The sequence below is a fragment of the Xenopus tropicalis genome, chromosome 7 (assembly GCF_000004195.4).
Source record: "Xenopus tropicalis strain Nigerian chromosome 7, UCB_Xtro_10.0, whole genome shotgun sequence".
Taxonomy (NCBI): domain Eukaryota; kingdom Metazoa; phylum Chordata; class Amphibia; order Anura; family Pipidae; genus Xenopus; species Xenopus tropicalis.
In genome coordinates, this window is record NC_030683.2 from 96871862 (window position 1) to 96898948 (window position 27087).

A 27087-nucleotide genomic window follows, 5' to 3' on the forward strand; every position below is an offset into this window, starting at 1 on the left:
GGAAATGCTATGAATGTAACTAGTAACAAGTGCGGCAATATGGGCAGTAATTGTACATCTACCGAGAAAAAGATCCGGTGTTATAAAATCAGGACATTGCACAGCCAGCAGAAGTACGGAATTGCCTGCAAGAACCTGGCAGAGCTAAAGCAGAAGGCATGCAGGAAGTTTCAGGTGGCTACTGACTGCCATTCAGTGTTTGTATGTGTAAGGGCACCGGGATATGGGCTCTGCTGCCCACACACCCGCTGTTTCGGTCCTGAGGGGAGAGAATGGGATTGACATTATTTTGGTACCCAAGCGGTTGGTTGCTAAGGGACTTCTGTTGGGTTATTCATTTTGCTCTAGTTTGGGTACTTTAAGGGCAAAACTGTTGTTTTGCACAATAAAAGGAAATGTAATTCTAAGTAACTTTTACCTTTTTATTATACATTTGGTTATACTTGGTTATAATGATTTTTAATGATATTTGTAGATGTGATTGCAACCGAAAGCAGGATTTGTTATTGTTATGCCTTCATTTTCTCTGGTTCTAAATATTAAAGCAATGTAGCCCAAACCAATTTCCTCTGTGTCTGTTGATTAGCAGGAGTCAGAAGCAGCAGTGCAGAGCATATAAACTGCCAGACAGATGCTGAAGCAGTTAGATTTATTAAAACCTTTATTGGAACATTGTAAGTAATGTACCGTATATACTCGAGTATAAGCCGATCCGAATATAAGCCGAGGTACCTAATTTTACCTAAGAGAACTGGAAAAACTTATTGACTCGAGTATAAGCCTAGGGTGGGAAATGCAGCCGCTACTGCTAAGTTTCAGTAATCAAAATAAATACCAATAAAATGACATTAATTGAGGCATCAGTGGGGTATATGTTTTTTAATATTTATTTCAAAGAAAAACAGTAAACTAGCTCTGTAAGCGGAGAAGAGGGTCAACAAAAACAATATGAGTTCTACCCCACGCTCATTGCACATTGGCAAACTGGCAGCAGACCCAGTCCCGGAGAACACGTAAGGGCAAATAAGTATTGCTAGTGGGAGTGGGCCAGGGCACTTGAGGGTCTGGTTGCAGGTGGCCTAATTTGCACACAAAGGACAGAGGGTGCTAGTCTGGAGGGACCCATGGCACCTGACTCAAGTATAAGCCGAGGGTGACTTTTTCAGCACATTTTGGGTGCTGAAAAACTAGGCTTATACTCGAGTATATACAGTATATGGCAAAGAGTGGGCTTTTTATTGACAGTGGCTGGTAATGCCCTTTAAAATGGCAGAACATAAACAATGGATGGTAGTGGCTATTAGTTAACAGGTGCAGTTGGGCAGCTTTGTACACGGCTCTGTTCTGTGCTGGGTGGCAAAGGGCAAAAACTAATGACCAACTCTAATGACTGCTCCTAGGCATGGTAAGGCAGTATCCCTTAAATAACCACTTGAACCTGTTGTTGTCCTTCAACAAATATTTGTACAGGGCATCCTAAGCAATCAGTACCCATGTGTGCTTATGTCACTTAACTAGTCTGTGTTGTCCAAATATCATTTGCAGTTGATCCTAATTTTTTTCTTTAATTGTGGCTTTTTTGGTTAAGGACAGACTTGAATAAAAAGTAATACAACAATAATAATATGGGCTCACAGTAAGTTAGCAGTGGTTGCTAGGGTCCCTTATGCTTGGATACATCCTTAATTGTTATGCTAAATAGTTGTCTTATTTTCCAGCTGGATTGTCCCACGACCTGTGTGTGCTTGTATGAGGATGGAACAGAAGTGAGTGAAGAGTACTTGGAGACGGTGCCAGATAATACAGTGCTTTTGTTGCTGACTCCGGGGCAGACATGGCAGGGTTGTAAGTCAGGCTTTACTCTATGTTAGGGCATGAGCAGAAAATGATAAGTTCTGCATATTCTTTTTAATTTACTTGGGATCAGCTTTCAATTAGGCCATTCTCATGTATGACCAAATGCTGCTACTAGGAAAGGGTGACCAACTACCATTTACCTATACTGCAAAGGAACAGACTAATAAGAAATGGGTTAAGCCATCCCCATGTTCAATTTCATTAACATAACTAGGCAAATGGACAATTTAAAACTTTAGGGTTCTCTGTATATTGTGTTGCATTATATTTTCTTCTAGAATTCCAACAGTACCACTTTTCAGTTGGGCAGTAGGATATAATTATGAGTATTTTTTCCTAGCATAGTTATGTGACAGGAGACTGCAATGGAAGAACACATGTATATTTATTATAGAAAGAAACGTCTAATGGAATTGGACCAATGGCTCAATCACAGTGGGATCTGCTGAGGGTTTCATGAAATTGTTTCAGTTTATATTGTTTGCTAAGCTACATTTTGTATTGCCACACATTGATTTGGCATCTTCTCACTGTGTTCTTCTTTCTTTGTTATTTGTTTCTTATCTAAAGATGTTTCGGACATTGAGCGCTTCCTAAATGCATTTTATGCAAGGCAGACGTGTATTGTGGAGGCAGCACATAAATTGTTGGCAGATGAGGATGCTCCCAAAAGACAAAAGCTACTTGTAGATTTCATTAGTAACCTGAATGAAAATATCTTGGCAGAGAATCGTAAAGATGATGAATCGTGGTTTGAAGGTAAAATCCTGACTTTTCTGATGCAGCCTACTTAGATACAGTTAGTTATCCCTGTCAGGAGTCACAGAATATGTAGCACTGCATGAAGAAAGCACTGCCAATCCTTTGAGGGGACACCAGGTCAGTGCTGAAATTCAGGACCACATTTGATATAATACAGCTGCTCTATAATGGAAATTCAATGCCAAAATTGTGAAAATCAGCCCATGTGTTGCTAACTCTCTGCAGTCTTAGAGAACCCCACCCAAAAGTGATAATTCATTGGCAGGTTCCTAAAGAAGAACTATTATGAAAACAAAAGTATTACAAGCTTCATCTCATGCAAATAAGAAAGCTGCAGAATGTAATTAATATCATTAACTCTGTAACTTTCTGAAATAATCAGGTAACTGTTTACTGTCCCTCTCTCAGCAATCTGTTTCTCTACACTCAGGCTTTGTCTTGGAGTCAAGTTTTTAGACAGTTATTTAATACAGTTTATTTATCAACAAGCAAAATGCGGTTCCTGATCTGATGGAAAATCAAACCTGCCAATCGAGATTTGGACAATTTTAGGCCAGATAGCAGTCATGTAGACCCATTGGGGGTGTCCATACACAAGCAGATAAGCTTCCAAATCGGGACTGGAATGTATGGCCACCTTAACAATTGGCTGAGGGTGACTCTGTTGCTATGGGCACATCTTTCTGAGACGGGGATGCTTACCGGCATCAATTTTCCATGGGGACAGGGAATCTGAAACAGTGTTACTCCCCCTGAAACAGGAACTGACACTAACCTCGTAATCCCCTGCATTACTTCTAATTTGTGCTGTATATAAATAGGTTTTCTAGTGTGCATACCCTCCCCCCCCCCAAGCCTGATGTGGGGATAACGGAAAGGAGTTGGTAACAGGCAAGTGACTAGAATCACTTGGTAGTGCCTAATGGAACTGCTTCCATGTGATGATGGATGACTTCTACTAAGCCTTTTGTTTCAGATTTAAGGTTGTAAACTGCCATAGATCTGAATCAAACTAAATATATATTAATGAACCATTTTGCTGGTGTACCTCCTGGCACATGCAGCAATCCATTGATAAAGAACTGGGAAAAAAATAGTTGAATCCTTTAGTTTCCTTTCTTAATTTAAATATATTTCTCTGCACTGGTGACATTATTTCTAATGAAATAATGATGCACAGGAATAAAAAGCTTTTTTTCTTGTCCTTGTCCTAGGCATAGAATCGAGATTCAAAAACAAATCTAGCTACATGAGGTACAGCTGTGAAAGCAGAGTACGCAGTTACATGAAAGAGGTACAGCATAAACCACAGGCTACAATTGTATCAGAACCTTGTTTTTTGTGACAATGTATACCTTTATTATACATTCAGCACCATTAGGACGTAAAATAAATAAAGTGTATTGTACATGTGGGGGCTCATTTATCAATGTACAAATTTCTATTGTGTTAAAGTACGATTTTGGAAAATTCGTATACTTAATGATAATTTCTGATGTACGGAAATGTTACGAACGTTGTGATACGAAAATATCGTGGTACTAACCATAAGTTACGTCATTTTCGTATCTGAACGATCGTAAACGGCACAAATAATTTCTTGACTTTAAACCTTTAGTGCATGTTTTTGGAAGCCTCTCATAGGACTCAATGGCACTCTGCAGCTCCAACCTGGCCCAAGGAAAGTCACGATACAGAAGCTTGAATGAATTATGAAACTTTCGTACTCATTGCGACAATTACGATTTTGTCAAACAAATTGTCCAAGAGTACAAAAAAGTTGTGCAAATTAACGAAAATATCGTAGAAAATAGGCGAAAGTTCTAATCTTTAGGAAAAATATGAATTTTTAGTAATCGGACCTGTTGTACTTTACTGAATGTGCCCCTTAATGTTTCAAGTCACTTTGGAACCTTCGTCAGGTAATAAACACCATATGCCTCCATACCAGATATATATACAGGTATGGGATCCCTTATCCGGAAACCCGTTATCCAGAAAGCTCCGAATTACAGAAAGCCCGTCTCCCATAGACTACATTTTAATCAAATAATTCAGGATTTTAAAGCTGATCTGCATTTTCTCTGTAATAATAAAACAGTACCTTGTACTTGATCCCAACTAAGATATAATTAATCCTTATTGGATGCAAAACAATCCTATTGGGTTTAATTAATGTTTTATACATTTTTTAGTAGACATAAGGTATGGAGATCCAAATTACGGAAATACCCCTTATCCGGAATACCCTTGGTCCCGAGCATTCTGGATAATGGGTCCTACACCTGTTCTATATTAAAGGGCACAAAAATCCACCTTGATGATGTCATAACCACACCCTCTTTAGTTACTTAACGTATATGTAGAAGTGTTATGACAAATGTTTGATTTCACGTAGGTCTCAGTTCATACATTATGCTTTACATTTACTTACAGATATTTACTTACATATTTTATATAACTAAAGTAAGGTTATGACATTATGACCAAAGTGGGTTTTGATGCCCTTTAAATATATATATTTGGTGTTAGGGTATGTAATGTTTGTTTCGTGATGAAGGCTCTTGAAAGAGCTAAACCATTGAGTATACAGAAAACATTACGTGCATATCCTGATGAATACTGAATGTACTCTTTATGATTCAGTTTTTTTACAACCCAGGCTTTTCTTTGCTGGATTGTCCGGGTTGCATTTTGTGTTTTGGCCAGTCATTATCTGGCCTAAGAACCAACAATTGGATCCTTATGTGTAATGCAGACCTGTTGGGAGAGACTGCATAAACAAGCACATACTGACTTTATCAAATGCAATTGTCTAACCCGTCCAATAGATATATGGCCAGTATTAATTTATTGGTTGGGCAGGTCTATAGGCTGCTGACTTGATCTAGAATGACTTGAGGCGGCAGTTTGTATTGGTCTATGTAAAGCCAGCTTAAGACTCCCTATGTTCAAGAGAATGTGTTTTCAACATAATATTCAGGTAGAACAGACTGTATACAAATAAATGTTTTTTATTATCTTAAATAATATTCGTCTTGAACCATGATTACGCTGTGATCTCTGCTGGCTTCCAATAAAATATATATAATTTAAAAAGGTGCAATTTCTGTAGAACAACTTAATATCAAGGTAATGTGTGTTCTTTTGAAGTGCCCTTTTTTCTTTAAGGTGCAAAGCCACACTGATAGTGTAGAACCAGTGACAAGAGATGAATACAAGAGGATCATTGATGCCATGTACGATGAGCTGAGAGCTGTGAAATACAATGGCTGTTACTTTGATCGAACGGAACAGAAGCTTAATCGTCTTTGTACTTCAGAAGGATGGTTTTCTTGCCAAGTAAGAATCATCCTCTATCTACAGCACTGAATGAACCTCTGCCATGGGCTAGGGGAATAAAAAAAGATTTAAATTAAACAGAAAGAAAATGATTATAAATGTGTTGGCTTTATGAAGTTCTACTCTCTACATATTGTGCTTTATTTGTAATACCAAATTATTTTATTTAACCAGCTTTATTCAACTAGCAGTGCATCTTATACCTAAATAACATATATTATGGTAAAACCTTAATTGATTCGTATGTTCTAAGTGAGGATATCTGTGCCAGCATTGTTAGAAGCATTACGAAAACATCACCCCTAACATTTAACTGCAACAACAGATGTGCAATGTGTCCATTTTCATGGTTGTTTCATTGGCATTGAGATACACTTGATGAGCTTATCAAAGCAATGGAGTAAAATATTGAAAGATGTGTAAATCTGGATTGTTTCATTTTCACTTTTGGCTTTTCCAGAGCAAAGTGTAACACAGAAAGCAGTACACACAGTGTGTGTTTGTTGTGTCAGTAAATGTTGCCACAGTCTCTGACCCCACTAGCTCCAATGGCATGTTTATTAAAATTGGTCAGCCTTTGAGGCAAGATTGATAATGAAAAAATTCCCAGTAACATTACAACTTTGTACAGGTATGGGACTGTTATCCAGAATTCTCAGGGCCAGAGAATTTCTGGATAGTGGGTCTTTCTGTAATTTGGAACACCATACTTTCTCAACATATTTCACTGAAGTGTTACCCAGCAAGTATGTTGACCCCCCTCCTACAGGAGGGGGGGGGGGGGGTCAACATACTTGCTGGTTAACACTTCAGCCGAAAGCTTTTCTGTCATAGCTAAGGTGAAGGACACTGATCAAAGCAATGGCAATATGATCTCTGATCACTCTACCAACACACTGAAGCCTATTAGAAGCCACTTTGATCCTCCATTTCCACAAATGCTAAATACTCTCCTGTTGTTTAGGGGCCCTTTGATGCTGATGCCTGCAGTTCTAGGCATTCCATCAACCCTTACAGTAACAGAGAATGCAGGATTCTTTTCAGTACCTGGAACCTGGACCACAAGTAAGTGCCACTTTGTTCTGTGTGCTTTGTACCCAGCTTCTTCATTGTTCCAAACTGCCCCAGTGTATCCATGAGTCCAAATATGTAGCTCACCAGGTGAATTCATAGTTTACAGTAGTTCTTATTTTTTTTGTTATACGGTTGCAGAGATCAGGGACCCCTACTCTCATTTTTCTCAACAAGTATTCTCTCAGCTAATTTATGTTTTGTACCCCAACTGACAAACTCAGGGTAAGTCCAACATTTTACTTTCTCTGGTCCCCAGTTTCAAGGCCATCATTAGTGGGTTAAAGGCAGGACTGCTAGCAGGGGCTCCTTTGATGCAGAGAACATAGACTTCTGCAAAAGGGGAGGGGGTTTAGCAGGTTGTGACAGTGTTTGGGTTAGTTAGTGGAGTTTAGGTGGGTAGGAAGTAGGGCCAGGTGAGTGTAGGGGGCCCTTCAAGTGTGTTACTCCGCAATGTAAAGCCCTGTACTTCAGTTTGAGGAGCCTCATGGGGATAAAATATACATCCTAATGAAAAAGTATTTTCCTGAACCCTTGATTTCTTGTGACTGAGCTGGACTGTAAACTTTAAATGTTTCCTTGCCTAAGTGTTTATGTTACAGCTTTTATGAAGAATTCAGTATCCATTATCCAGTTATGATTTGGTGCAGATTAAATGAGAAGAGGGGCAGGTTTGTTATGTGGTACAAAAACCGGCGACACACATTGCCAGGCTTTGCCATGTAAAAACGGCCTAATTTTTTATGAGCTTTTTCCAGCAGAATTTACTTACACAATGTCTGAAGTGACATAAAACAATGGCGTCAAAATCTTTACACCGTTACGGTGAATTTTGTGTTACACAGCATAGTAAATAGGCCCCTGAATGTGTTATTTACCAAGGAATAAATCTTAATAGAGTGGCAGTAAGGGATAAATACAGATTATAGTTATATATTGTATAGATAGGCTACTTTTTCTGTCTGAGCTGAGGATTCACAGTATCTCTACCAATACATGGGGTTTCCCACCTAGAATAGAAGAACTTGGAAGAGGTAGCTGTGGTTGGTCCAACACTCTGGCCAGTAGGCATTTCACTGCTAGCCTGCAGGATTTCTTTGAATACCAGGAACATCAGAACATTATTAGTCTGGAAGTCATTTAGTCATCAATTTTGTCTTTCCCCACAGAATTGAGAAGAAAAGAACTATCATCCCATGCCTGGTTAAAGCTCTTAAAGAACGCAATGAGAGAGAAGTGAACTGGCAGTATTTCTTCAGCTTGCTATTTACCAAAGAAAACTTAAATCTGGTTCATATTGCCTGCCATAAAAAAACCTCTCACAACTTGTCTCTTGACTGCTCCCAAATTTACAGAAAAAGAAAGGCTCCCAAAAGAACTCTAAAGTGAACTGTTGGAGTGCCCTAATACATACTGGCCACTGAACTGACAATATGAATTTTCTCTTTAAGCCTATGTGCTATTTTAGACATGTGATTGTGAGATTCCTACCTCAAATATCAACCTTTCTCAACCTGTCCCTGCGCCAGTTTTAACAGGGAACCTGAAGGAGTTCTCGCCAAAAATAAAATCAATTTTATATGAAATTTTAGACATCAATTATGAAGACCCAGTAAAAAGCACAAGGGCACTAAGGGACGCAATGTAAGGTCAGGGTCCTGCAGGCAGTAAGTACAAGGCCTACCTACATTCTGGTCCAAATTGGGCTGATCTGATGGTTTGGTCTCTGGGCCAACAATTGGATCACAATAGGCACCTATGCAGGCCAGTCAGGAAAGGCCAATACACGGGCAGATAAGCTGCCAACTCATGTCGTACCCATGTATGGCCAGATTTACAAAGGGGCCTGACCTATAACCAACCCAGACCTGCATACCCACAATGTCCACCTAGCCCCCTCTACTTTTAACCCGACCCGGAGATCTGTGAAACCAGAACTGCAGTCACCTTTGACTGGAAATTATATCACTCTGGATGTGAATCAACCAAGACAGGTAAAAAATCCTTTTTGACTCAGGGAGATGGGGGGGGGATTGATAGCCTGCAGTCAACCTGGGTATCAACCTGGGATGCAGGGACTGCCCACATAGTCAGGGAATCATGATGCAGGGTCTTAAGTTTTGAAATGAACGAATGCAGTATTGGTTGCTTTGAAAATGGTGCTCTAATGTGAAACAATATTTTGTACCCATTAAAACAAATACTTTTGCATGCTCTGTCACAAATTTATTTTTGCATGAGAAGCAGCACTGGATCTACTAGAAACCATAAAGGCATGCAGTTAGTTTGCAGGCCAAGTGCTTTTATACTGGACAGGACTCTTGCAGACTTTTAAAGAAGGTGTCTTGTTTGTTATATATTGTTTATATAGGCAATAATGTACTCCCTATTGTAAAACATAAGGATATTTTAAGTCACTGAGGAGTTCCATGACCATATAAGGGTCATGGAACTCTGAGGTGCTTCCTTTTAGTGCTAGGTGGCATGGGGCAGAAACTACTGGGACACTGTAATTCCCCATTATTAAAACTGTAAATATCCCAACAGGATAAATACTACAAAGAATAAAAAAAATAAAATGAACACGATTGAAAATTATGTCATTAAGTGGTAACTAATGCTACTTTTTTTTTTTTAATAGTCTATGACTATAGACCATGACAGTGGCTCGTACAGACTTGGGGTATAATGTCTGATGTTTATCTCATTTATGGCTGCTGCTTGGGAGTACTTTATAAATTCCTATGGTGTTATGTAATAAAAGGCTCTAAGTTTTCCCAGGACCAGTAATCCATAACCAATCAGCAGGTAGGATTTAAGGTGGCCATACACTAAGATCCACTCATTTGGCAAGCTTGCCAAACGTGCGGATCGTATCCTGATAGGCCCACCTAAGTCATTTACAATTATACTGAACCAACGTTCCAATGCGGTTACTGATCCTATGGGAAATCAAACTTGCCCGATTGTGATCTGGCCATTTTTAGACTAGATCTCAATTGGGTAGGCCCGTTGGGGGTACCCATATATCTGCTTTTGTATGGTCACCTTACTGGTAACCTGTTTGCAAGGTAACTCCTTATTGGTTGCTATGGGTTACTGCTCCTGGGCAAACTTAGTGCCTTTTATTACATATAGGGACTACTCTTCTATCCCACATCAGTTGGGTTTGAAGTCTTTGCCTGAACACTTACTGAAATAGCAATCTATATTTTTATTTTGTTGGTTCCATTACCAAACAGTTTTTACAGGACTGATAATATTTTTATTTTATGAATCAAAGGCAAGTCATTTCCGATTCCAATGTTTAAACGTTTCACATATAGTTGACTATAGGAAAAGCAAGGAATCTCTAGGTTAATGCTGGCAATGTTAAGATCTAGCAAAGTGCTTTTCTATAAAGCACAGATAAAGCTACAAGCTTTTTAAAGGTTCCAGTCCTGGAGATTTTCATGTTTTTTTTTTTAATTTTTTTTCAAACCACAACTAAACTCATTTCCACAAATAACAGTCATTTATCAAAAAATACAAATTAAAAAAGCACATTGAAAAAGTTGTAGAAAAAAACCACGAAGCAAAAATATTCCAGTTGTAAAAGGGACATCTGCCATTGACTGGTGTTAGGTGGCATATTTTGCATTCTGATTTGTTTAGCATAATAAATCGCACAAAAAAATTGAGAGTTTTTCCGCTATAAAAATGGGTTTTCCACGTCAAAAGACCTGAACTGAAAATAAAAACAAGCAATAGTAAATGCCCACCCTCTTAAGTGATTCAATTCGCTGGTGGGTCCATGACAATAACGTACACTACAATAATGTAATAAAACACACCAAGCCAAGTATCAAAATAATGTAACAAACACGTGCAGAACACACAATATTTATTTTGGTCACAAAGCGTGTTGTCAATTTCCATAGTAACATAAATTATATGTGCCCTTTGGGCCTCTACAAGAAATGAACTGTACCAGCAATGTAGGGCATGTCCTAACCACTGATACAGTATTCAACAAAAACACCCTTTTATACCAATTACAAGATACCTGACTTATTTGTCAGTACACAGGACGGATCCTTCATCAACAAATTTGTGCATGTTTATAATTTTCATCAGCAAACATTATTATTGTGCTATAAATCTTACTATTCGCTCCCCTTATATTCCAGTGTATTTTAAGACTGGGAAAGGAGTCCCCCATACTCTCTGCATTTATCAGGATATTATTATATCTAATTGTGTAGATAGATAATAGAATACAGTTAATACGATTACAAAAATCAAAACTGGAGGAAGTCATGTAAGAATGGAATCTTCCATACTGTGCCCTACCTATCCCCAAGCAACAGAGCAGCAAAGCAGGGGTGGTGTGCTCCATCTCGTGCCGCTCAATCTTCACTTCAAATGATCTCTATGCCCTTAAGGCCCCGCTGTGCTTCTCTGCCGTTTGGGAACAGGTAGGACAAACAGTACTGTGGTTTGGAAGGGAGTAGAGAGATCTCAGGTTAACATAAATGGGTGATTCACCTTTACGTTAACTTTTAACATGTCATAGAATGTCCTATTCCTAGAAACTTGCAACTGGTCTTCATTATTTTTTTTTTTATAGTTATTGAATTATTTGCCATTCTCTTCTACATCTTTCCAGCTTTCAGATTGAGTCACTGAATCTGGCAGCAACAAAAAAAAAAAACCTACTGCTTTGTAAACTTACAATTTTATGGTTACTGTTACTTTTTATCTATTCTGGCCTCCTCCTATTCAGACCACTTCCTGGTTGCTAAGGTAAACAAGACCCTAGCAACGATAGCTGCTGAAATTCAAAACTGGAGACCTGCTGAACAAAAAAACTAAATTACTGACCACAAATAAAAACCAATTGCAAACTGCCAATAAAGAAAAATTTCTACATGACATTTCTAAATGACTTTCGTTCATCTTAAGGCCAATGGCGCACAGAAGATTTCCAGGCACTTTTAAATGCTTTCCAATTAACGCAATTAGCAATCAGCGTTTTAATATTTTACATTTTAGATGATGAAAATATGCCCTGTTTGTCCCAGCACTATTGAAATACTAGCTTCTGGGTTCCTGAATTTTGTAAAGCCATTTTTAAGAATGTATGATTTCTTTTAGAAATGTTGAAATCAATTACATTTGGAAAATTTCAACTGTAGCTCCTATTCCTTGCTTAACTAAACCTCCTTCAGTACTCAAGCAAGTCTGTATATCTTTGGTTATTATTATACAAGTGAGAATAATTGCACTTATATTCTAGTGTATTATAAAAAGAAAAGGAATTATATACAAACACTGTTCATGCAGTTGCTATGTTACTTGTGTTCATGTTTGATACGCTAATATGGCACCACTGTTTCTACAGAGCTGTCCAAAATGTAACTTTTGCGTCAATGTCCAACAGTCTTATTTGGTGTCAGTTCAGAATAAAGCTTCTTTTTTTTTTTTTTTTTTTTTAACGTCAAATTATTTCCTGAAAACATAATTTACACAAGTAAAGGTCCCCATACACGGGCCGATAGTAGCTGCCGATATCGGTCCCTTGGACCGATTTGGCAGCTTATCGGCCCATGTAGGGGCAGAAACGAGGGGCCTGTCCGACCAATATCTGGCCTAAAATTGCCCAGATATCGATCGGCCAGGTTAGAAAATTCAGTCGGATCGGGACCGCATTGGCTCGTTGATGCGGTCCCCGAACCGACTGCCCCATTGCCGCCAATATAATTCGATTGTTTGACCCCAGGGCCAAACGATCAAATTATTTTTTTTTTACCTACACGCTCCCCGATATCGCCCACCCGTAGGTCGCCAAGAGAGCGAATCTCAACATGTATGGGGACCTTTTTTCATATTAATTCAACACTGTATGTTTATAGTAAAAAAAAAAAAAGTTAGGCTTAAATTCTAATGCATATGTAAGAACCACTTGCAATAGAAGTACACTTACCCTAATAAAGGTATATTACTATCCTTCAAAATGCCACAGATCCCTCCCCAGCTCCAAAAACTTTGGTTTGTACAACTCCAGCCAAATACCTTGTAAAAACAAACCATTGCAAGTTGTTGGGTTGAGTTAGGGAGTGTCTTGATTCAAAGGAGGGAAAATATTAGGCTGCAATAGCCTAGCTCATTTTGAGTTTAATATAAAATATTATGTTAATATTAAAAGACTCTTTAATGAATCAACATCGTTCTTCATGTCTTCTTACATGAGTCTGCAGTTAAAACACTTAATTTGGGACAATTATTGATACTTCTGCACTCCCCACCAGCATTCAGCCTGGCTCTGCATAAACCTATAGCAGAAAAAGAAAATGATCATTATAATTGCATTAAGATGTTTTAAGGACAGTTGCAAGAACTTTCACATATACCATACACCAAGCTAACCCAAACATCTAACCTCTGGACCAATCATCAGATCACACAAAGGTCCTGTTGTGAGAAAATCACAACAGCCAGATTATTTGTTGGGGGAAAAAGTTGTAATAGCCCCACAGAGGAGCCAGCCATAGAAGTCAACAGCCAATAATGGCCCATGTATGGTCAGCATTGATTTCCTTTCTGGTGACAATCTGTATTTCGGGGAGATCAGTCACCTGTGGTAGCGAAGGAAAATTGCGGCACTCTGTTTAAGATAGCAGCTGTCATTGTAGCTTGTTATAAAGTTACTTCCAGACAGCGCAGGCAGGAAAAGAAACAGCTCTCAGTTCAAATTATAGCAGAGAGGGAAGGGGGAGAGTAGAGCAAACTGCGCAGGCTTGTGCCGTGCCCTGAAGGATTTTTCAGAGAGAAGGAAGTCTGATATCGAAGAACATGTATGCAGAATAGAAGGAAAGAAAAGTGGTGTGAAGGGAAAAAAACTGAGAACAGCAGTTCTTTAAGTGCTTATAGGTTGTATTTACATAGACCTTTCCTATAAAGCTATTCTGTCATGATTTTTGTGGTGTACTTTTTATTTCTACATTACAATGTTTACATAGCAAACAATTCACTCTACCATTTAAAAATGTATTCTCAACAAAACCCATACCTTACTTAAATATTTCCTTCGTTAGCCAAGCCATCAACATAGTCATCATCATCCTCATCCTCTTCCTTTGCTCTAAAATGCAGGTTTCTAAGCTCTCTCCTGCTCATTGAAGCACAAGAAGGCACAGCTGGTGGCAGGTCCTAAATGAAAATTCACAAACATGCATACATATGTAAAAAGAAATAGCCACAATGGCCAGAAATTTTAAATTAAATATTAAAAAATATAGTCTGTGACTGTGTGTTTGGATAACACTTTGGTCTGGCATAAAAATGTACAGGAAAGTATGCTTTCAAAGGTGCAGATATAGGCTGCAAGGGGGTGCCTCACGGCGGTAGGGTTAAGAGAGGAACCCTGACAGAGGACCAAGGGGCCTGCGACTGTGCCTGTAGGAAGGCAGTGTTTAGGAAAGTGCAGCAGTTAAGCAGATTTTGAAGTAGGCTGTTTGGCCTGACAGAGAGAAGTTCTCTCTGAACCTTGAGTGACAGAATGCTAACCTTGTGGTGGGCTAGTAACAAAGATTACATTTTTAGCTGTGAGAGAGACTGTAATAATTTTGAGGCAGTGTGGAGATAAGCGCCCTGTTAATGTGTTTTTATGTATCTTCTCTGCATAAGAAACATACTTGTCTACTATTATATAAACTAATCTTCCAACAGTGGATGTGGGATTCAAACTAGCCCTTATGATGTGTATGTATTCTAAAACCTTACAGCAGTGCTGTCCAACTTCTACGGTGCCGAGGGCCGGAATTTCTCTAGCATACATGGTGGAGGGCCACTAATGGAAGCCAGTTTTGATCACTCCCCTTTTTGAAACCACACCCACTTCAAACCACAACTATTTTATGACAATGGTGGTAGCACAGCAAAATCCCAAATGCTTGGTCCTTACTGTGGGGATATCAACCATCATTCATATGTGAAAGAATTATGTCATATTAAGATATACCCTTAAATTCCATATGCCTCCTCCTCCCCTGTGGATAGCAGAGCAACCCCCAGTACATAATTACACACCTTTGGGACCATTTAATGGCTATTTCCAACTGCTAACAAACTCCCACAACAGACCCCTGCCAGGTTCACCTCCCACAAGCAGCATAGGGCTGCAATACTCTGCCTGTCCTACCCTGCCTGTGTGTGCCATACTCTGCCTTCCCTATGCTGCCTCTGTGTGCCATACTCTGCCTGCCCTACCCTGCCTGTGTGTGCCATACTCTGCCTGCCCTACCCTGACTGTGTGTGCCATACCCTCCCTGACCTATGCTGCCTGTGTGTGCCATACTCTACCTGCCCTATGCTGGCTGTATGTGCCATACTCTGCCTACAGTACCTATGTCTGAGGTGTGTAGAAGTGAACAATGGGAGTGATTACAGTCTGAGCCTGAGGTGTGAACACTGCAGGGGGTGAACAATGCAGGTATTAAAAGGTGTGAAAAACACAGGGGATTACATTTTTAAACAATACAGAGGGATTACAGCCTGAATCTGAGGTGAGAACCATGCAGGGGGGGGGCAGTTAATCTCAGTACTGATACCATTTAATGCTTACTCAAAGGTAAGCCATCAAAGCAGCCAGACAGGTGGGGGGCCACACAGAGGGGGGTCGCGGGCCACCAGTTGGACAGCACTGCCTTACAGGACAAGGAATGGGGAAAACGCTGCATGACTAGATTGAATTTCTCCATTTTGGTTGGATGCATTGCCTAACTCTGCTCCCACCACTTCTATACTCAATTCACTATAGAGAACAACAAGTTTAGTTGCTAGGTACTTTTCTCTATGGGAGCCCACAGCATACTAAACCTCTTATGCAATCCACAGTAAACTGGGTTATGATTTTCAGGATTCTGTAGTGTGAAAAATATTAAGCTACTTGAAATAAGGAAAGTGCTACCAATCAGATATCAAACCAAAAAGCCTGAGAGGTAAATTAAGTGGATTAAGCTGGTACTTCTCCATAGTGGGAGATCAGGGAATAAGGGAAAAGTTTTTGTAAGACCGCCAGCCAAGCTCTTTGGGCTGCATCTATTAGCAAGATCCCTCCTTTTGCTGCATGTCTATTAAACACGAAAGTGGGTGTTTTGCATGGTCCCTTTTCAGCATTGAATACTAGCCACCACTGGATGCTAGAAGGTAGCTAGGTAGTGCTAGCCAACCCTTCAACAAGTGGCAAATATAATGTTTTCCTTGCTATTCTGGTTTTTGCTGCTCCAGACAAGGGTGGCATTTTATCAAATTTCTGCATCTATTGTGTATGTAAGTATATATGGTTATGAAAAAAAGTATAAGAAAAATGACCTTAAGGAGTACAGGTATTGGATCCCTTATATGGAAACCAGTTATCCAGAAAGCTCCGAATTTCAGAAAGCCCATCTCCCATAGACTCCATTTTAATTAAGTAATTCAGAATTTTAAAACTAATTTCCTTTTTTTGTAATAAAACTGTACCTTGTAATTGATCCCAACTAAGATATAAATAATCCTTATTGGATGCAAAACAATCCTATTGGGTTTAATTAATGTTTTATTGATATTTAGTAGACTTAAGGTATGGAGATCCAAATTACGGAAAGACCCCTTATCCGGAATACCCTTGGTCCTGAGCATTCTGGATAATGGGTCCTATACCTGTACTATCCTGTCCTAAAGCGCAAGTGGTAGGTGATGCCATATAACAATTGTTCTGATTTCTGCTAGATAACTTTTAAGCTGGAGTGCCTGCTGAATTCTTGTATTTTGTATATGATTGCTGCCAACAAAGACCCTGTCTCTTGAAGATAATTTTGCCGACTTAGTTCTTTACAGTTGTTTGCTGCCTTGATTGTCACTGCCAGCTCAAAAAGGAATACGGACAGTTGCACACCAAGGCTAAGTTCAGGATAAGGATAAGAAGGAGGGCTGCTGAGAAGACTCTAATGTAGCATGGGGCTGCTGGTTGTTGGAAAAACAGCAACACAGTTCAAAAGAGAGATTAACTTTCTTGTGTTCTTCAGTTGTCCTTTAACAACTTGGTTCAATGATTAACTGCCAATGATAGGCACAGCATTGGACTGTGTAAAGCTACACTGAGCCGATTTTGGGTGCAAAAATTCATACTTTAGAGCAGTGATCCCTAACGAGCTATTCGTGAGCAACATTTTGCTCACCACCCCCTCTGATGTTGCTCCCAATGACCTCAAAATAGTTGGCTTTTTTTTTGTTTTTGAAAGGACAGAGACACAGTTTTACTCCAATCAAGAGTATCTTGCAGCCTAAAGGTCCCCATACACAGGCCTGTGTATGGACACTGCTAACCGATATCTGGCCTGAAATCAGGCAGATCTCGATCGGGCAGGTTAGAAAATCTAGTCGGATCTATACGCCGGGTATAGGAAAACAAGCCGATGCGGTCCCCGGACCGACTTTTCCTATACCCGGCGTTATAATTACCCTGGATTCTCCCGATATCGCCCACCTGTAGGTGGGGGATATCGGGAGAAGATCCGCTCGCTTGGCGACATCGCCAAACGAGCGGATCTTATGGTGTATGGGGACCTTAACAGTCCACATCGTAACATAGTAAGTTAGGTTGAAAAAAGACGTATGTCAATCAAGTTCAACCATAATGCCTATATATAACCTGCGTAACTTCTAGTTAATCCAGAGGAAGACAAAAAAAACCCCATCTGAAGCCTCTCTAATTTGCCGCAGTGGGGAAAAAATTCCTTCCTGACTCCAAGATGGCAATCGGACCAGTCCCTGGATCAACTTGTACTGAGAGCTATCTCCCATAACCCTGTATTCCCTCACTTGCTAAAAAGCCATCCAACCCTTTCTTAAAGCTATATAATATACCAGCCAGCATGACTGGTTCAGGGAGGGAATTCCACAACTACACAACTCACAGTAAAAAATCCTCTGAATATTAAACGGAACCTCCCTTCTTATAAATAGAGTGGGTGCCCTCATGTCAGTTGGAAGGACGTATTGGTAAATTAGAGAGGTTATATTATGATCCCTTTATATATGTATACATAGTTATCATGTCACCTCTTCTCCAGTGTAAACACACCTAACTTGGCTAGTCTTTCTTCATAACTGAGACATTCTATACCCTTTACCAGCTTAGTTGCCCTTCTCTGGACCCTCTCTAATATAATAATGTCCGTTTGAGCACTGGACACCAAAACTGAAAGGCATATTCTAGATGGGGCCTTACCAGTGCTCTGAAAAGGGAAAGAATAACCCCTCCTCCCGCAATCTATACCCCTTTTAATACAGCTCAAAACCCTGTTTGCCTTTGCAGCTGCTGCCTGGCATTGCTTGCTACAACCAATTTATTATCTATAAGGACTCCAAGGTCATTTTCCATTATGGATTTGCCTAGTGCAGTCCCATGAAGAATATAAGTGGCTTGCATATTTTTACATCCCCGGTGCATGAGCTTACATTATCCACATTAAATCTTATCTGCCACTTAGCCTCCCAGATTGTCAAGATCCTGCTGCAAGGATGCCACATGCTGGATAGAATTGACATGGTGTTACCAAATAACCAATCACAGCCCTTATTTGGCATTCCCACAGAACTTTTTTCATGCTTTTGAGGCTCACTAACACTTTTTATATCGGAATATGGCCCACAAGCAAAAATGGTTGAGGATCCCTGCTTTAGCTTTCTCAGCCAATATCCACTAAGTGTAGCTCCAAACTGGTTGACGCCATTCCAAGTAAAGGGGCTACATGAAAGAGAGGATGACAGTATATGTGCTTCCCTCTGCAGAGTGACCCACTCCCACCAGCAACTCCGGGATTTCTTGTGAAAAATCAAAACATATATTCAAAACAGCATAAACAGCTGAAGTAACGTTTCGGTCCCCATCGGGACCTTTCTCAGGGCCCTGAGAAAGGTCCCGATGGGGAACGAAACGTTACGTCGGCTGTTTATGCTGTTTTGAATATATGTTTTGATTTTTCACAAGAAATCCCAGAGTTGCTGGTCTTTTTTTATACTATATATTATATATAACCACCTAGTAATATTAGCCTCAAATGCATCTGAACTTCACATAACGCCCATGTTTACCCACAGTACAATAACCCCGCAAAAACTTGTCATCAACTTTCTTTTCTGCTATACTAAATCAATATCTATTCTATTTCTACAGATTGCACTTTCCTCACCCTCATCCTTACTTAACAATTTCACATAGTCTCTCCCCTGTAATACTGTTTCCGGATCAGCTTTCTCTCTATATTTTACTCTGCAACCATCTTTTTTTTACTTTCATTTCCTCCCATTCATACATTCTGCTACCCACCAAATCTTTAAACCCATTCACTTCTTATTGTAAGTGAGCTCCTTAAGGGATGAAATGTGCACTTGTCAAGAAAACAAAGTGCATGTCGATTTTCTTGTGCACACCACAATTTGTTTTGTGCACTGGACTCAATATTTGTGTGCAGGTGCACAAGCAAACAGCTTAGAGGGAACACTGTGGCACAGATGCTTTGATCCAATATTAATATATATTAGGATGGATATCAAGGAAAACCCACCTGCATAAGATCAGCATTTTCAAAGAAGAGCCCCAGTGGCATTGGCTGATTGCTGTCTTCATCCACAAACGGACTGCCATTCAGATAAATCTCTCTTAATTTAGAGGGCTCAGAGCATGTTTTGTGAATAAACCCTGTTCCATCCCCACTGTCATCTGTTAAGCCGTTACATGAAACTTCATTCAGATCAGAAACTGGGGATGAGGGAAGGCGTGTATTTGCCCTTAATTTTGAGCACCTTGTGCCATTATCTTTTGTATTTGTTATACTTTTCTCAGACTGCTGTGAATCATTTACATTGCTGCTTTCATTGGAAGCTGCATTATCGATTTTGTTTAATAGTTCGTTTTCATCAGCTTCCACTGGACCCTTTTCATCCTTTCTCAACTTTTTTGAAGACTCTTTCTCTGTGTTATTGCTGGAAGCTGCCTGCAAAGAGAAAGTGGGGATATTTAAAAACATTTATATGCATAAGTATATACCGTATATACTCGAGTATAAGCAGAGTTTTTCAACATCAAAAATGTGCTGAAAAAGTCCCCCTCGGCTTATACTCGAGTATATTGATTTGAAATCAAGTGTCCGGCATCCTTCCCCCCCCCCTGTCAGACTGTACCGCGCTTACAGATCAGCAGCGCCAACGTTGATTTACAGGAGGTCCACAGAGAATAGATGGCGGCACTCGTTCGTTCGTCCGTCCATCCGGGGGGGGGGGGGGGGGTTTGCGCGCGCATCGCTTCACTCCTCCGTCTAAGTATTCCGGCATCCTTCTCCCCCATCAGACTGTACTGCGCTTACAGCTCAACAGCGCGAACTTTGATTTACAGGTCCATAGAGAATAGATAGCGGCAATCGTCCGTCCGTCCATCACTTCACTCCTCCGTCTAAGTATTCAGCACACATGGAGGAGTGACGCGATGCGGCGCTCGCGCGCACGCACGGAGGAGTGACGCAATGCCGCTATCTATTCTCTATGGACCTGTAAATCAAAGTTGGCGCTGCTGATCTGTAAGTGCAGTCTGACGGGGGGAAAGGATGCCAGAATACTTAGACAGAGGAGTGAAGTGATGTGCGTGCAACCCCCCCCCCCCCCATGGCGTTGGTGCTGCTGATCAGTGAGCGCGGTACAGTCTGCAGGTACAGTCTGACAGGGGGATGGATGCTAAGTTGTTTTCAAAATGCAGGAAGTTTTAAGTGATGATGAAGAGAGCTATTTGAGATACAAATATATAATGTATGAGGGAGGTCTGACAGAACGTCACTGTAAAAAGGCTGACAACAAAATCTGGGAAATAGTGAAAGTGTTGCTCCGAATTGGGGGGGGGGGGGTGGACGAGTGCCGCTATCTAGTCACTAGGAACTGCAAATCAACGTTGGCTCTGTGGTTTAAAGTAATATATCCCTAGGTATAAAATAAACAGTGCTGCTGGTAAAGGAAGTTAATAAAATCCTCCACAAATCTTTAGGAAACATTCAATAAAACCTGGCATCTGGCAACGGATGTGTCTGGCATCCGTTGCGCACAAAACCCTAGGCTTATACTCAAGTCAATACGTTTTCCCAGTTTTCTTAGGTAAAATTAGGTACCTCGGCTTATATTCAGATTGGCTTATACTCAAGTATATACGGTACATATACCACAAGCAGAAACGATTAAAAAGAACTGAAATCATTGACACAAGTGCAAAATTGTATACATTGAAGACTTGTGCCAATACATGCTCCTAGCAACTTGCTCAAATGCGAATATGCTGGTTCAACCTGCTTTAATTGACTACATGCAAGTCTAAAATACCAGATAATTATACAGAATCTGTATTTGTAATGGCACTTCATTTGATAACTACACTGCAACCAGATCTGCAAATCAGATCTTTGTTATTCATTTTTTATAGACCTAACTTGAATGCAAGCAGGAAAGCACAACTCATGTTCAAACCTGTGGAGAGACCAGGATGTGGAGAACATGGCTATCCCCACAGCACCCAATTGTATTTGCTGTTATTCTACTACCGATAAAGAGTGACATGGGCAATCTTGTAATTAATAATCCATCAAAATTTCAGTGTAGATGTCTAAGAGGCATAGTTATAAATGTGTGAAATGTTTTAAACCGCAAAAACCCAGCGCTGAAAATAATGCCATTACATTGCACCACTCAATACACCTGTAGTAATTTGCTGATTTCAACAAAACAAATTATGGAGCAAAGTTATGGAAAGTTTTTAAATGTCACTAGCAGAAGTGATCCTGTCTCTCACTTTGGCAGAGAATGATCGCAAATACCTGTCCTATTATTTTATTGTTCTACAGGCCTGCCATACTGAAATGTTGCACTTGAATTATTGGCATCAGTTTAGATCCATGCACAGACCAACAGGCTGGAGACTCGGGCAAGCTAGAAGCCATTGTCTGTCCATGTATGGTTTTTTTTAACCAGTTCACTACTGCAGGAGCACTACCACCTCTGGAATTCTAATGGTTAAAAAAGGGTAGCACTAATGGCACTGCACACAGAAGCCATGGGTAATGAAACAAGTGGCAGAAAAGGAGAACATATAGGAAACCTGACTTACTTGATTTAAAGGTGTGTGGAATTTGACAGGTAAAGTACAGTGTTATCTATGGCAGAGCCACCCTTGCTTATGAAGGCCAGGTGCTCTTAATTATTATGAAAACATGAAATGTGTAAGGATACCTCTGTCCTTGGTACTTCAATAAATCCACTTGACTTAACAAGTCTGCCTGGAGGACTGCTTATTAAGTACCTGCTTTTTTATGGTTGATTGCATTCCCCTAGCTGAAGGCTCAGGGTGGGGCCCCTGGGTCTCCTCCTACATTTGGTGAGTTTTCGGACAAATTTATTCTTATTCTTCGGTGTATATTTACACCCCAAACCTACTGGCATTTTTAAATAAAAAAAAAGTGCTTTACAAATAGTGCAGCGTTTCAAAAAAAATGCAGGCTATGTAAATGCTATGTGTATCTTAGGCCATTTTCAATTCATGATGGTACTGCCTGTTAATTAGTTTACTGCATTTGCTTCTACCAGACATACCTTCTTTTTAGGTCCATACGTGTCAGCTTCATGGTCAGTTGAGGACTGGGCACCCGAGCAACTCCTATTCTTCTGGCGTGCTGAGCAGCGCACTCCATCTGATAACTGAATCAAATACATTACATGAGCAGGGCAAACTATTAGTGGAAACACTTTGCCAATGGTTCATTGTGTTTGCAGAGAGGCATGATTTCTAACTTAAAGGAATACTGTCATGGCAAAACATGTTTTTCTAAACACATCAGTTAATAGAGCTTCTCCAGCAGAATCCTGCATTGAAATCAATTTTTCAAAAATGTAAACAGATTTTTTTATATTTAATTTTTAAATTTCAAATGGGGTTAGGCGTGTTCATTTGCTAGAGAGCAACAACCATGTGATCTGTGCTCTGATAAACTTCAGTCACACTTTACTGCTGAGCTGCAAGTTGAAGTGATACCACCCCCCTCCCAGCAGCTTCCAGAAGATATCAGAATAGCGCTCAATAGTAAGAAATCCAAGTCTGCCTTGGGACTACTCCAGTTACATAGGAGTAGGAGAAACAATAGGTTATCTGAAAGAAGTTCTTATGTGTAGTGCTGGCTCTTTATGAAGGCATGCATGAACTGCAAACCATTCTTAAATCAAGGGGAAAATCCAGTCCATCTTATGCCTTATAAAACACATATCTCTGATTTTGGACTTAAGTGAATGTGCCATAAAGATATGGAAACAAAAAATGCATACATTCGCATTTTCATGCCGGCATGCGCTCCGTGTAGCTCCACACAGGCTGACACCGGTCCTGTCAATGGAGCTACAAGGGTATGTGCATAAGAGCGGATTCATTTTTCTCCATGTCTATAAAAACTGCCTACAGAGAAAAGAGGTGGTTATAACACATCACTTCTAAATTAACAAAACACAAAAGGAAGTGGGCGATGGAAAGTATATTTTTAATACCTCATGTAGGTGTTGGGATATTGCTATAGGAGGCATACAAAAAGAGTGAATGTATGAACATTCTTTTGATCTTAAAAGGAAACAAGATATGTTACATAATATTGTTTCCAGTTGTGTTTAATATACATTATTGGATGGATCTTTACTATTATGCGACATCATCTTGGAGCTTTGTCGGACATGGGGGGAAAGTTATTTTAGTGGGAGGTTAACAATCATTTTATCCTTGAAATGGTTCTAATACCTGTACAACTGTATGCTTTTATTGCCTATCACAGTGCAATGGATGCACAGAGTCACTTACATGCATACCTGTATGTATGTATATCTTTATTTATAAAGCGCTACTTATGTACGCAGCACTGTACAGTAGAATACATTAATACAAACAGGGGGTTTTAAGATAATAATAGATAAATACAAAGTATAACAATAAATACAAGATACAGTTACAATAAGTTAAGAGTCAAAGACACAAGAGGATGGAGGTCCCTGCCCCGTAGAGCTTACAATCTATACCTAAACACAAACAAAAATCAGAACCCATTAAATGACAATTACTTTAAATTTCTATTAGGCTTTAAAAGCCAGTGCCAGACAGTGAAAAAATCTTAATAACAAATGTATGCATCTAGTGCCACTGAACTACTACACAAATAAATGTATCTAGACAAAACAGAAATAATTCCTTGGGCAATGTTCAAAAAAACCTCACAGTTCTTGTAGCTGTTCCCATCTATAACTGCCAAACAGACTCATGTACAATGAAGTTGCGGCTACATTGTACATTTCTAACTTTTCATGTAAATCTGTGCCAAATCTAAAAAAGTGGAAAATTATTCCAGAGAGTCTGATTTTCCTTTTTTTTTTTTGCCTGTTGTGATTCTACTAAAAGCCAACACTACTTGGATACAGGGGATTTGCTAGCCATGCAATCTGTGCTCAATGTGACACTGGCATAGGATCTGAAAGGGCTATGACAGAAGGGGAGATTAGTCACCGCGCAACAAATCTCCCTTGTCGTGGGCGACTAACCTCCCCGAAATGCCATCCCACCGCAGAGAATGTAAATCGCTGGTTGGATGGCATATGTGGCAATTTTCCGAAGTTACAGAAGTTTCTTCTCAAGGCAACTTATTCTTATTGGAGACTATTGGGGTTTATTTAAATGATTAAAATGATTTCTTAGCAGACTTAAGGTATGAATAAGGAGGGAGATCCAAATTACAGGAAGACCCCGTAGCTGGAAAACCCCAGGTCACGAGCATTCTGGATAACAGGCACATGTATTTGTTGCAGATGCTATTACTGAGGAAATACAAAGTACTTGCCCCCATGACTGCAAGGTCCTTAGCTTAAGTCAGTGGTTCTCAACCTTTCTAATGCCGCGACCCTTTAATACAGTTCCTCATGTTGTGGTGACCCCCAACCATAAAATTATTCCTAAGACCATCAGAAATGTGTTCTTCAATGGTTCTTTGATGGTCTTAGGCGACCCCTGTGAAAGGGTTGTTCGACGCCCAAAGGGGTCCCGACCCACGGGTTGAGAACCACTTTAAGTGACCATCACTTTAAATCACCAAGTACATAGTAGTGCCTGACAATAATAACATATTCTTTATTAAGTCTTTAACAAGTGGCCACAGAAACAAGCAGGGGGAGTTGAGGCCCCTACATACAACTGAACCACCATTTGTCATAAGGATCTTGCTGCAGAAAGCAACTACAACTCACAAATTCTATATCAGCCCTCAGCTCAGCCACTAGCCAGCATCTTGAGAAGCAGAGTCAGAAAGTCCCAAAGTAAAGCCCAAGTGACATTTACACAAAACACACATACAGTTACCCTTAGTAACCCAGCAGCTCTGAGGGAAAAGTGCAGCCCCACAGCAATTTTACACTACAAGTCCCAGCATCCCCTGATAGGCTGCAGGCTGGAGAGCCCCTGTAACTGTGACACTAACAACAAAAGCTAAATGTCTCAGACTGCTAAGCTTCTGCTAGTAAAGAAGCCTAAGGGAAGCCACAAAGATGTAATTATTATAGTATAACAATGGTTGTCTGTCATGGTTGCCGCTAAGCCCGGATAAACTACAACGTCCATGATCCCCGGTCAGCAGTACGGTTTCTGAAAATCAGGACGGAACCTGTACCGGAATTGCCATTTGACGTGCCTTATTTAATTGCCTTTGTGCAAACAGCAGGGCTATCCCGCGTCTCCACCCTGATCCCCCTCCTCTCCAAGCCTAGTAAATACGACACTGGAGCGGCCGATCGCGTAATGCAGATAGATGGGACAGTAAGCAACATTTCCACAAAGCGACACCCTTCTTACCTTTCTCTTTCTCATGTGGAACGGCCTCTTACCCGGTACCTGTCTAAACTAAAAAACTTTCTCCGCTCCCCAGAAGCAGCCGCCCAAAACTTTATCAAACAGCGTCACGAATTTGGCTGTGCCGGCCTGCGTATGACGTCACAGGCTTAGAACTAGTGCAAGGGACGCCCTCCGCGGCCATATTGGGTATGGGCAAACCCTGCTGCTGACTGAGGTCCAAACTGATTGAGCAAGTTACTTGCCTCCCCACCCAACGGGGCAGATTAATATGTCAATATGTGCACTTTCATTTTAATCTGTATTTATTGTTTGTAAAAACACATTGCAATTTTGCTTTATATTAATATAAAAGTATATATATTTATGGCTAAAATAAACTAGTATCGTTTAACAGACGAAGTTTACGAACATATTATACTTGGCTGTCTGTTGAATTGATGTTTTATTGCAATACAGAAAGACTTTGACCATTGAGGAGACTGCCAGAAGTATATTCCTGGCTGGATGTGAAGTTATATTTAATGATAAATGACAGAAGCTCATTGGCTTTTAAATGAGCTACAGAGGTTTAAAGAGAAAGTTTGGCAGTAAAAGGATATGGAGAAACTAAAGTCACAGTCCTATTGGCTTTTGCCAAAAAGTTTCAAGTCATTGGACTACAGTATATGTGTTTAAAAGCCCGTACAACTGCACCTCTCATTGAGAGAAACCTGTAAGAGGCTATGTACACTCTAGAGGTGAGTGCATGGCTGTGACCTGAAGATTCTAGATCAGGGGTAGGGAACCTATGGCTCGGGAGCCAGATGTGGCTCTTTTGATGGCTGAATCTGGCTCGCTGCCAAATCTTTAAAAAAAACAAAAAACATGGGGCGTGGCCCGCACTTGGCGGATAGAAGACGTGTTCTAAGCCTTAGAACATATCTTCTATCCGCCAAGCGGAGGCCACGCTCTCCTCCGCATCGCATCCACATCCGGCATCCTTACCGGGTTGCACTTGAACCAGGGCCCAGGGAACTGAGAGGAACATTCGAGTAGAAACCCGTGTCAGTTCACGCTTAAATTGAAAATACAATGTGGCCAATATGTGTTGGAGCTACAAAGAGAAGCCAACTGTGCTAGGTAGCCCT

At 40.2% G+C, this 27087-nt stretch overlaps 2 protein-coding genes across 3 annotated transcripts; one reads left to right on the forward strand and one right to left on the reverse strand.

The window, feature by feature from the left end:
* The first annotated feature begins 35 nt into the window (after positions 1-35).
* dffb (DNA fragmentation factor, 40kDa, beta polypeptide (caspase-activated DNase)) lies at positions 36-9243 on the forward strand. The gene is given in 7 exon segments (NM_001127164.1): positions 36-174; positions 1719-1845; positions 2428-2616; positions 3834-3913; positions 5791-5961; positions 6926-7026; positions 8202-9243. Coding segments are annotated over 7 exon segments (1023 nt in total). The 5' UTR covers positions 36-39; the 3' UTR covers positions 8422-9243.
* A 1633-nt stretch (positions 9244-10876) lies between these two features.
* Positions 10877-26090, reverse strand: c1orf174 (chromosome 1 open reading frame 174). Of its 2 annotated transcripts, none has more exon segments than NM_001276690.1 (5): positions 10877-13346; positions 14084-14223; positions 19626-20054; positions 22684-22788; positions 25961-26016. In NM_001276690.1, coding segments are annotated over 4 exon segments (684 nt in total). In that variant the 5' UTR covers positions 25976-26016; the 3' UTR covers positions 10877-13346; positions 14084-14088.
* Positions 26091-27087: the final 997 nt, after the last annotated feature.